Below are 12,510 nucleotides of genomic sequence, written 5' to 3' on the forward strand. Positions count from 1 at the left end.
TGACGGTGAAGGGCGCTGCCCTTTTCCTCCCCAGGGGAAACAGTCCCACTCCTAACTCCACCCCTCGTATCAGCCAGCGGCGAAACAAACACACAGGTGAGGAGGCTCGCAAACATGTCATCATGATCATAGTGCACCGATGCACCAATATCTGCTTATGAAAATAAGATCCCATGTTAGAGAATCCCGCTGAGGTCAATTATGTTGAAAGATATGCAAATCTAGTGTCGGGATATCAGCCGAAACTGAACATTTCAGGCAGAGCTCCCTCTATGTCAAACTTCTGCAGCTTAAGAAATGTTTTCATATCTCATGATTTAGATTCTAATTGTGATGATTGATTATTATGGGCGTGGACATTGTGTGACGATATAACTGTCATGTGATTTCATCATGACCTGATGACGAGGATAGAACGATAATTTGATATTTGTTTCTACTTCAAATCCAGCCTTGGAATCCAGTAGACTGCCAGCTCCCCCCCCCACACAGACACATACACACATACACACACACACGCACACACACACACAGTAGGATAAATACTGCAACATGTTTTCCCAAATGAAATTCCTCAAGCACCCACATCGGAACAGGTGGCGTGAACTATGCTGCTGCTGTTATACAACACGGACTGTTTGGCTCACTAGGTCGGCGGGTAGAAGAAGGCGTCATTATTTAGTCATGTTTATCAGCGTGTGTGTATATCAGAACAAGAGTGACAGCTGTTTGGGGAATACCTAACACTGTTTGTCAAGGGAGTCGCTCAACCAACTCTGAGTGATTTTCCTATTGCTATAGAAAGCCTCAACTTTTAGGGCTGCGTATATATATATATGCATAAATATATCAATCTCCTATATCTTTTTGTTTCCTCTTATCAGAATGGAATTTTGAAAGTAGTTTTGTGTAAATATTTTCCAAACATTTAACAAAGTGTTGGGGTAAAAGGTTGGTTGTTGTGTGATAAAACATGAAACTAAAAGTTCTCCGAGTGCAAGCGCGTTCCTCTGAAACCTGAACCTAACGCTGGCTCTCCTGACGTGCAGGTGACCTCCGGCAACACCTCCAGACCATGTTCACGCTGCTGCGGCCAGAGGACACAATCCGACTGGTCAGCTCAACACTCCCACAACATCCCAAATTTCAAAGCATATTCCAGAAATATGCCAGAAATTCTGCTTATTATTGTGCCAGTACACACTATGAAACAAAACTATTTCCACCCATCTTCTTGTCCTTGCTGCAGGCTGTGCGCTTGGAAAACGCCTTCCCCCAGTGCACGCGCTACATGGTGGTGGTGTCCACCAATGGTCGTCAGGACACGGAGGAGAGCATTGTGCTGGGCATGGACTTCTCCTCCTCTGACAGGTTGGTCATTTGGCCATTTTGTACGAATGAAGGATAAGATGTGACCTAAAATGGTCCTGTTTTGTCTGGGGGGAGGAGCTGATACTTCGGTAATTCTTAGCTAATAATATATCTAGACAAAGAACCCTTGTCGGAGTCTTTCATTTCTGTTCAAACTGGTTAAACAGTTATTTGTAGCACCTTGTGGCTAAATAAAGTGTGTAATAAATAACTTTTATTTATTTTTTTGGTCACATGGATTATCATTTACTTCTATCGTTGTCGGGCTTGTCCAGTTGCTGCACATTGGGCCTGGTTCTACCTCTGTGGAGCAACACCCTGATACACCTGGATGGAGACGGGTGAGAAACCAACACTTCCTGTCCCCACTGCAGCTGAACACTGTGACTTATTGGAAGTAACGCATCAATAGCTTTGATTTTAAATCCCCCCCCCCTCTCTCTGCAGTGGTTTTAGTGTTTCGACAGTCAACAGAGTTCACGTCTTCAAGCCGGTCTCTGTCCAGGCAATGTGGTGAGTACCACTAACTTCAAAGAATACTAGGTTCCAGGCCTTATTCAAATGGGTCATGAGTCAAGTCATGCATAACTCTTCATGGCACAACATAAAAACAACATGAAATCTCCTTCTGGTATTCATATGTTATGTCCGTAAAAATGTATGCATTTTATCAGGTTTTTCAGGGCTTTATTGACTCTTTTGCACTTCCATAATCCGGTTCTTTTGTTTACATTAGAGACTAGTATTTACAAGTACTAGTACGAACGTAAGAGACTAGAAACAGGAAGTTGCGCCACTTCGTACTGGCAGCTAACCGTCGCCAACTTTACGCTTTGGAGTACAGCGGCAATTGTAAAAAGTACATAAAAAAAAAAAAAAAAAATGATATTACTGTTATTCAAAACATGTTAAAGAAGACACGTGGGACTATAATATGAGCTTCCTGCTTAAATGGGTGCCCCACCTCTCCTTTAAGTATCGGCCAATACACAGTGTCCATACAATCAACACATTTCACTGAAAGGATGGTGTAAATGCCAACAGCTAGGTTCCAGTTATGATCCAAAACCAGCAGTCTGAATGTATTTCTCTCCATTAGGGACGTCTGACACGCCTCCATGTGTGAACAAAGCAGAAAATCAAGCTTGGGTTATACAAAAACATTTGACGTGTCTAAGAATTTCAGTGTCACTTTTTTTTTTTTTAATGGGGGTCGGGGTGTTCTCCGATAAGCTTCCCTATTTTAGTTTGGTATTAGACTAAAATATAGCTGCATTCCCGCTTCAAACTAAACTGTAGCCTCGCTCCTCCAACCCACTTTGATCTTCACACCCAAATTTCTCGCCAATCTCCTCTTTTCCTTTGTGTCTTTTTCTCCCCAGTCTCTTGCTTTTACCCCCCCCCACACACACACACACACACACATTGTCCTTATCTGTCCTTTTATTCTCTCCTTACATTGTCACTTGTCTCTCTTCACTCCTGAACTGTCGTTCTCGACAGCCTCCTCAAAGAGCCGCCTCTGATCTTGGGTTATCATCCCTCTCCCACATCCTTTCATCACTCACTCTTTTCTGGCGTTGTTCTCGGCGCTCCGTCCTAGTGATTTACCACTTAAAATCCCTTTCATTTTCTTGCCTTGCGCCGTCTCGGTGCGTTTTGTCTTTACTCACCTCGTCTCAAGTTTTTTTTCTCTCTTCCTGACTTCTGCGTCCTTATTTACATTGAAATTGTTTACATTCAAGTCATGCGAGTTATATTTATTTTTGGTAACATGGCCAAGACTGACTCGTGGTTTGCATGTATGTATGTTGTTGGAAGCACGACTCATTACATGTGAATTCTCTTTGGAAGAACGGTTCCATTGTCTTCTAGTCAATACGCAATATTTTATTCCTTGTTCATCCTCGTCCTAGGTCCGCCCTGCAGTCACTCCACAAGGCCTGCGAGGTGGCGCGCTGCCATAACTATTACCCCGGCAGCCTGTTCCTGACCTGGGTCAGCTACTACCAGAGCCGTGTCTCCTCCGACCAGATCTGCATCAACGAGTGGAACGCCATGCAGGACGTCCAGTCGCACCGCGCCGACTCGCCCGTCCTCTTCACCGACGTGTAAGTCGGGATCGGCTAAGCTACTAAATTACTGACTAAATACTAACAAATGACCACTGTACATCTTCCCCTTTTTTCGACCAAAATGGGCTGTATTTAATTCAAATCAAATCTAAATATGGTCTTCAGCTTCAGTTTATAGGGTCATTTTATTAGCTGAAAAAGTGCGGGGTGTCAATACTGTTTTGTTGACTGGATAAACAATTTCTAGACATTAATTTTTTTTTTTATTAAATAAACACAAAGGTTCTGCAAGTGTCCTCCACTGATGATTCCCTCTGAGCACAATTAAAATTTGTGCTGGGTGGATCTTTTCGATAAAGTCTGCAGATCTGTTCATTTCCGCGCTCGGCAAGTTGCAACGGGAAGCCAATCAGTTTGGACGATCTCAAGCTGATCTGAAAGCTTCACCTCCGACCAATCACATTTGTCGATATAGAACTAAGCCCCGCCCTCACCTCATGGACAGGTTGCGCTTGTAAACACCATATACACACACACACACACACACACACACACACACACACACATGTAACGGAGACAGATCCGCGGTGTCCAAAACTCTGAGGAGAAACAGAAAGATAGTGTGTCGTTGGGACACATACATCCATAGTTTGGCATTTTTTTGGGGATATTTAAGTTCCGGCCAAAAGCAGACGGTAAATATTCATTGTGTAAAATATGTCGACGGGACGTCCCACCCCCTGTTTTTAAGCTAAATAAACACAGATAATATTTGACCCGAATCTCTCCCATTTGTCCAGGAAATTGAAATCTTCCAGGACATGTTGACCGGCACCAATTTTTATTCTCACGGAAACTCTGCTTGGCACATCGGTGTCGAAACCCTAAATTGGCTCATTCTTACTCAGAAATGTACTGAGTCGACAAAGGCCGCCGAGCTTCTCCTTTGCTTCTCCGAACGTCGCTCTAACGCAAATCTGCGCTTGTGCCACAGATTCTCAGAAGTCCGCTCCTCCCTCCTTTCACAATCGCTGTGTTTTTCCCACGCGCTCGGGTTGAGTGCTCAGCTGCTTCTCCGGGGTGGCGGCAGGGCGGTCGCCGCTGGCACTCACTCCTCTCTGGCCTTTTACCCTGGAGGAAGACCAGGGGGTCACGAGACCTCTGCAAAACCCCCTGAAAAGCACGTGCCCCCCCACACAAACACACACACAGACACACAGCAAACACAAAACAACCACAAAAACAACGTGGTATGCGCACACTTGGCACTGCGTGATATGGGGCTTGTCAGCAGAAAGTTAGGGGATATGAGCAGGTGGATTTATGACTTCACTTTTACCGGTGCAGTTCCCCTTCCTGTCACTTTCGCACGTGTCCTGCTTTCTATTTAAAGGGCCAACATGACACCCAACACACACACACAACAGTCAAATAACTCAGGTTTTTGCCTTGATTTATGTTTGGAAAAATCCTTCAGGAGTGATAGAAAATGCAGGGACAGGTGATGAGAGAGAGAGAGCGAGAGAGAGAGAGAGATTCAGCTGTGGAAAATTAACATTCACACACTTTCGCTCGCTCTCTCCTTCAGTCTTTGTCGCATTGCGTTCTCTAATCCCATTTATCATTTCGCTTGCACCGCTGATTTTTTTAAATTAATTTTATTTTAAATTATTTTTCCTCGATGCGACCGCGGACAGAAGCAACACTCTCCAAAACGAAGTGTGTTTGTTCTACTGCCTGGTCGCGGCTCCGAGCTTCTTCCCCATGCTGGTCACTGTCATACTCTCTGTGTGTTTGTCAGGGTGGGTGCGACTGAACTGCAGGCATGTTGCGGCACGTAGCAAGGTCAAAGTGTTGGCACTCGGTAACTCGATTTCTGCCGCTACGGGACACAAGTGGACAAGCTATGCAGCTGAATGCTCACGCACGCACGCACACACACACACACACGAGCAACCCTGAGGCCTTTTCCTAATGGGTTCAATGAGTCCAGTCGGCTTTCAGGTAAATAAGACGCTCCTCTTTCCACTGTTCCGCTCAAGAAACGCACACGTAGAACTGTCGACCTCAAACACCTGTGCAGTTCAGGCCAACCAGCAATGTGACTGGTTACAGACACACACACACACACACACACAGAGAGAGAGGGGTCTCACTTCAGGCAATTAGGCTACTCGTTGTCCTCGTCAGCGTCGCATCCAAAGGCTAGATGCCCCGACCCACCACCACACACAGCAGTGTGCTTAGTAAGTGAGACGGCAGGAGCCGGTCCAGGGCACGACAACAGGCCTATTCTTACAAGAGCACTTTGTTTGGGAACAGTGGCGGTTCCGCACACTCACATTTTGTTCCCCTTCTTCCCACTCGTGTTTCTGAGAACCCACACAGAGCGGCGATTCTCCGGGTGAACAAGTAATCCCATTGAGATTTAAGGGGGCGGGGGGGGGGGGAAGAGACGCACCGCGCAGCAGGGTACGCCGGGTGGTGTGACGGAGAGGTCAGCGCCAGAGTCCAGTCGTTTTGTGTGTTCCGAGCGGGCGGAGTTTGAGGTATTTTAATAAGTGTGTGTGTGTGTGTGTATGTGTTTTGTTGTGCCCACAGGCCGACGGAGAGGGAGCGCACAGAGAGGCTGATAAAGACACGCCTGCGAGAGATAATGATGCAGAAAGACCTGGAGAACGTCACCTGCAAGGAGGTAGGCGACGCCCTAATTATTAAGTCCCAAGCGGCGTTCATAAGCGGCCGTAGCCCTCAGGTCGGTAGTCGTAACCCTTTCGGTGTTGTCTCGGTCTCCTCGCTCGGCCAGATCCGCACGGAGCTGGAGATGCAGATGGTGTGCAACCTGAGGGAGTTCAAGGAGTTCATCGACAACGAGATGATCGTCATCCTGGGCCAGATGGACAGCCCCACCGAGATCTTCGACCACGTCTACCTGGTGAGAGAGCGCACAGGGAACGCCCTCCCTCCCCTGACCCTAGGCGCCCAAGAGAGGCCTCTGCATTTTCTGTGTTTTTATAATGGCGTCTCCTCTCCAGGGTTCTGAATGGAACGCCTCTAACCTGGATGAGCTGCAGAACAGCGGGTAAGACGAGAACGGACCTCAAATGTCCTCATCTTCTCCCCTTTACACCACAATCGCACTCGGCACCGTTCATTCACCTCGATTCTTTGTTTATTTGTCGTTGTGTTTTTTTATCATCGTGGTTTAAGACAAATGATCTTGATGTTTCTTATCGCAGTATCCGTGGAATAAGTGTGACCACATCATTAGCCTGGACTGCTCGCGTTTTTCTAATGTGACCGGGTGTGTAACCGAGCTCTTCTCGCACCCCCCGCCCCGCCCCGCCCAGGGTTTGCTACATCCTCAACGTGACCAGAGAGATCGACAACTTCTTCCCCGGGATTTTCGAGTACCAGAACATCAGGGTGTACGACGAGGAGGCCACCAACCTGCTGGAGTACTGGAACGACACCTACAAGTTCATCTCCAAGGCCAAGTGAGGACACGCGTGTGTGCACACACACACACACACACACACACACACACACACACACACACTCACACCCATAATGACAGTTTACAGAACACAACTAGTTACACTGGTTTATTTAATTCACTGCGTGCCTTTCACTTCTTGTGTGTTGCCCATTTTTAAGTTCTTGACGGGAAATGTGGCGGATCCTGCCTCCAACAATGGAAACAGCATATAGAGGAGCACATACATAATACAAATTATACTCAATGGCTCTTTCTTATAGTGTCTTAAAGTGCCATTTAAATAAAGCATCACATAGGATTTTTTTTTTAACTAAATAATGTTATGGATTAATTGTAATTGTTTTCAGAATCGTTGTTTGAGATGATTCAATGAATTATAAGTGACACCATAAAATGACAGCGAAATAAGGAAATTGGGTAGGCATCAGGATATTGCTCAAGGTTCACCCAGCAGTGAAAAACATAATAATTTTGCCTTGCGGAATATTTGTAAACATAACGTCAAACTAACTTCCCCTGCCCTCCCTCACCGCGTTAGGAAAGCCGGCGCGAAGTGTCTGGTCCACTGTAAGATGGGCGTGAGCCGTTCGGCCTCCACTGTCATCGCCTATGCCATGAAGGAGTACGGCTGGGACCTGGACACCGCCTTCGACTACGTCAAGCAGCGGCGCGCTGTTGCCAAGCCCAACCCAGCCTTTATGAAACAGCTGGAAGAGTACCAGGGCATCCTGCTGGCCAGGTACACACGTACAAGGGCTTCAAGTACTTGGATTTGATTGATAATTGAAGTATTCCAAGGTATTCAAGATCTGGAATACCTGCGAAATGAGCCATGTGGAGGGGTAAATAGAGCTGAAAAAAGCAATTGAACGATCCCTGTACAGACATACCTACGCACATTATTTATTAATATTTAAGAGGAAATTGGTCCTTCTCTGTGGATAAACTATGAACACAGGCATGAAACAGGTAAAAGAAATCTACTCATACGGACACCTCAGTAAAAGTGTTCTTCTTGAGCTGATATTTTGTCTGGAAACTGGCCTGCTCTGTCTTCGCATAACATTGCAATTGTTGACCTCAAAAAAAGGGGGGGGCGCTGTCTTCATCTTGAGGATTTACTGTCTCGAGCATTATTTAATAACTATTCAAGAACATATTTGAAAGCACCTTAATTATTTTCCTTGTTGTAATTTCCTCTTTTCCCTACTCAGTAAACAGAGGCACAATAAGCTGTGGCGCTCCCACTCGGACGGGGACCTCTCGGACCGCCCCGACCTGCTATGTAAGCCCACCTCCCACTCCCTGGGCCGCTCGGACCCTCGCAACAATAACAACATTTCCTCTCCGTCGCTGCATCACTTCCTGGGCGTGGCCGTGCTGCAGGCCCTGGGCGCCGAGCCCCGTGGCCCCGCCCGGGACCTGCAAGGACACTCCAACGGCCTGTGTGACTCTCCGGAACTCCTCGCCGAGGACCCCTTGCTGCGCCCCGCCCCGAGGCCCCGGGCCGCCACCGCCATCCCCGTGGAGCGGGTGGACACTCCGCCCAAAGTAGCTGTGGCGCTGCCCGCGGCCGTCCCGCACCCTCCCCCCTCCGTTCACGTCCTCCCTCCGCCCTCGGAGCCCCAACTGTCCCAGCGCACGGCGGCGGGGCTGTCACTGGATCTGCCTGAGCGGAGGGTCTCAGAGGACCTCGTCTCCCCGCTGATTCTGGGGTCCAGCGACTCGGACACGCTGGAATACTCCCTGTCGGACTCGCCGAGTACAGGTGCGAGCCCCGCCACGCCGCTCCGCGACAGTCCCAACGACCACAACAACAACCCCAGCGACCCAGTGGCCCCGGCGGCCGGTGCCTTGGACGGCTGCGGCGAGGCTGACGGCTTGTCCAATCACAGCGCGGACAGCATCGACTTCTTCAGCGCCAGGGAGAAGTTCCTGGGTCTGGCCCAGGACGGCTGGACCAGGACGGTGTCGGAGCAGGCGTCGCAGCGGACGCCATTCTCGCCATCCCCCGAGGACCCCAGCGAAACCAAGGCGGAAGAGGAGCAGCACAAGGAGACGAACGAGGTACGGACCCTTCGCCACGCTGAGTCATGGGTTTATTTTCGCAGTGTATTCCCTTACCTGGGAGTCATTAAAGTTCAATTTATCTAATTTGTGATTCATTTATTGTATTTGTGGATTGCTTGGCCACATTGCCACACCGACTGGGAGCGGCTGCTCGGCGTCTGGTGGCTGCTCTAGAGTGATTAATCAGATTGTGTCTCAGAGCAGAGTCTGTTAATTTACTGAGGAGGAACTGATGCACCGAGCTAATTAAACACTGTACTCTACTTCTGCTCCTTTGTGCCGTTTGGTATGGATTATACTGCCACCTGCTGGAAGATGACTGCACTTTCCAGTGCTGGAATGTAGAAAACAAAAGAGAAATTCTAAATCTGACTGTTTTTTCAAAGGATATTTTTAGGATGTTTTATTTTCTGCAATTGCAAATACTGCAGCATCAAACAGTAGTGAGGCACTGTGAGCTGTCATAAACACAGAACAGGAGATATGATCAGTGGAGCTCTGACTCTTCACTCAGCAATGAAGAAAGAATGTTTGTCATTCACTGTGTTTTTTTTTCTCCGTCTCTCAGACTCCTCCGCCTGCGCAGGGCAACGCTGACGAAGCCAGCCTCGACAAAATCCATCACCATGACAACGGGATATCCGTGCGTCACATCGTCACGGAGATCGAGTCCATATCGCACCCGCCCGCAGCCCTCTCCCCCACCTCCTCCTCCCCGCCCTCCCTGCCCGTGCCCTGCCGCAGCCTCCAGGCCGCCCTCCACCCTCCGCAGCAGGAGGAGGACAGGGAGACGGGCGAGGTCACCCACGCCCCCATGACCCCGCCCCCTCACCCGCAATCCCCCTCGGCTGAGCCGTGCGACTGGCCCGCCGGCTCGGTGCGGCGTGCCACCGAGCAGCTGGAGCAGAGACTGAAACAGGAGCTGTCGCCCCCCCATGCCGCGCCGCGCTCCCCCCCGCACTCCCCCAGCGGGGAACCACCTGCCCCCTTACCCCCGGGGGCAGATCCCCCGGCGCACCCACAAAGACTCACTCAGGGAGAGAACGCGCCTCCACCCTTCAGCACCGTCCCCAAAGACACAGAGGGGCCCGCAGAGCACCCAAGACCCTCTGGCTCCGCCACTCCCACTGTGCACTCTCCCAACTCTAGTTTCTCCCCGCACTCCTCACCCCAGCTCCAGTCCCTCCCTAGCCTGGGGGTTGAGGGGGTGACGGCCCAGGAATTGGACACGGATCATGTGGCGCCGCCCCCGCCGGCGCCCTGCGGTGCGGCCTGCGACGCCCAGCGGCGGCTGGTCCACAGCAGCCAGGAGCTGCAGCGGATCCAGCGGACGCTGCGGGAGCTGCAGGCCTTCCTGCACGAGGGCATCGCCCCCGAGGCCGAGGGCGCCCCCCTCCGCCCCCAACAGCGCCCCGCCGCCTCCGGAGGGGAAGCGATGGACACGGAGCCCGAGAGAGGGGAGGAGGCAGGTGGCAGGGAGCGCCAGGGGAAGAGCCTCCGTGAGCCGGCGTGGTGGAGCCGCGCCATCGCGCTGGAGGCCCGGATCCGGCAAGCGGGCCTCACGCCGCCCTCGCTGATGAAGCGCTCAGCCTCGCTGGCCAAGCTCGACCGGCTGGAGCTCTCAGCCGACGACCTCAGCGACTGGGACCTCTGCCCGCCCCACCACCCCCACCCCTCCCGGCCACCGCCCTCCGCTCCCCACGGCTCCCCCCGCCGCCCGGACGACGTCTGGAAGAAGCAGCGGGTGCTGGCCCGGCCCCCCCGTGCCGGGAGCCCCGGGCCGCCCAGTGACAGGGAGGAGGAGACCGGGGAGAAAGAGGAGGCACCGGCCCGCCGCGGGCCCTCCACGCGGCGGGCCCGCAAGAGCTCCATGGAGAAAAATCAGTGGAGCGTGGCCGCTCTCTACAACACCATGTGACCTCCCGAATGTTAGAACAGAAGACTTTGGGACTCACTCTGTGCATGTGTGCGGATACACCAGGTGTGTGTGTCCATGGTAGTATGAGTGTGTGTGTGTGTGTGTGTGTGTGTGTGTGTGTACAGTAAAAATATGAACGTTTAATGCTAAAGCCGAACTGTGTGTGTATGTACCCTCCTGTAATGTGTGTGTGTGTGTGTGTGTGTGTGTGTGTGTGCGCGCGCGCGTCTCCTTTTTAGGTGCGTTTGTGTTTTGTACGTGGCCCTCTCGACCCGGTTTTGTAAAACACAGACCTTGTTTCCAAAACAACAAAAAAGAGAGGGGGAGGGGGCCGTTTCTCAAAACATGCACTTTAATATTGTTTTGATTTGTTTTGTCGTCGTCGTTTCTCTTATAGTTAAACTCCTTTATTTTTTAAGAGCTGATGGAATTATCCCAGGGGAGTATTTTTGCACTGAATATTATAAGATGGGAGGGTTGGACTGTATTCTTTCGTGTGTTTGGATTTCAAGTTGACAAATGTTCTATCCAGATTTTTAAACCAGGACAAAGCTGAAATATAAATATTTCCTTTTTTTTTTTTTTAACCTGTGCTTTATCTGTGAATAAAGAAATGTTGCGTTTCCGCACTTTTCTGACTTATGGTTTTTTTATTATGTGTTATAGTGTTTTTTTAATTGAATACATATCTTTAATATGATTTGATCTCTCGCTTCTAAAGAGTTGCTCAGCAAAAGGGACTGACGAATCCTATGCATCCTAATTGTATCCTTGACTAGTGAGCCCCCTACTGGACGAAACGACTGCAGTACATGATACGGAATTATACGGTGGAGAGTTGAATAAGGGGGGTGTGCTTATGGTTGTATATCCCATTTTACACGTATTAGTGTTTTAATACAGTATACTATCAACAACATTTACAGGATTTTGCAGGATTTGTTTGAGGATTGAATTTGTTTCCCAGGTGCTCAGCTGGCTTCCTCACAAAGCGGTTTCCATCAAGGCTCGGTGCGACAGCGAGTTATTTCAGGCTGACATTTTACCTACTGTTTCATCTAGGTAATTAAACTCTCTGCGATGTAGGCCACCGGGGGCCCCGCTGGGCCACACAACCTTATCTCTCTCTCTCTCTCTCTCTCTCTCTCACGCACACACACACACACACACACACACACACACACACATTCAAGGCAGGGCTGAGCTAGGTGCCAGGTAAAAAGGCCAGTGTGACTTTCAGAGTGTTTCCCACATTATAGAGGGAGTGTCTCTAGGGGAAGGGCAGCTTAATGACAATAAAAAATAGGCATAGAATTCTACTTCCTCAGCGTTCTTACCAGGTCCTTGAGGACGTGCTTGAATTTCAGTTTTGTTCACCAGGTACAGTCAATACGTGAGGACCTTAAGGAATACCTTAAAAATTAACCCTTTTTGTGATAACCCTGAATTGCTTGAACAGTCCTTGATTTAAAAAAAACAAAAACAAAAAAACAAAAAAAACAAAATCATTGAAAATAGGTGATATTCCCCCTCGTTTTGTTATTCAAATGATACCGTAATAATTGCTTTTACGACAT

General features: G+C 49.5%; 1 protein-coding gene across 1 annotated transcript in view; it reads left to right on the forward strand.

Moving 5' to 3' along the window:
* ssh2a (slingshot protein phosphatase 2a) overlaps positions 1-11,562 on the forward strand; it is a 19,962-nt gene extending 8,400 nt beyond the window's left edge. Inside the window, exons 2-14 of the mRNA XM_088845571.1 lie at positions 1-96; positions 1,050-1,114; positions 1,250-1,371; positions 1,647-1,712; positions 1,819-1,884; positions 3,288-3,482; positions 6,048-6,141; positions 6,253-6,381; positions 6,482-6,528; positions 6,797-6,943; positions 7,484-7,684; positions 8,160-9,012; positions 9,584-11,562. The exon at positions 1-96 is cut by the window's left edge and continues 17 nt beyond it. Of these exons, the coding sequence (XP_088701697.1) occupies positions 1-96; positions 1,050-1,114; positions 1,250-1,371; positions 1,647-1,712; positions 1,819-1,884; positions 3,288-3,482; positions 6,048-6,141; positions 6,253-6,381; positions 6,482-6,528; positions 6,797-6,943; positions 7,484-7,684; positions 8,160-9,012; positions 9,584-10,933 (3,431 nt within the window). The 3' untranslated portion in view covers positions 10,934-11,562. The remainder of the gene's footprint in view (positions 97-1,049; positions 1,115-1,249; positions 1,372-1,646; positions 1,713-1,818; positions 1,885-3,287; positions 3,483-6,047; positions 6,142-6,252; positions 6,382-6,481; positions 6,529-6,796; positions 6,944-7,483; positions 7,685-8,159; positions 9,013-9,583) is intronic.
* Positions 11,563-12,510: the final 948 nt, after the last annotated feature.

This window comes from Zeus faber (genome assembly GCF_960531495.2).
Source record: "Zeus faber genome assembly, chromosome: 9".
In the NCBI taxonomy this organism is placed as follows: Eukaryota; Metazoa; Chordata; class Actinopteri; order Zeiformes; family Zeidae; genus Zeus; species Zeus faber.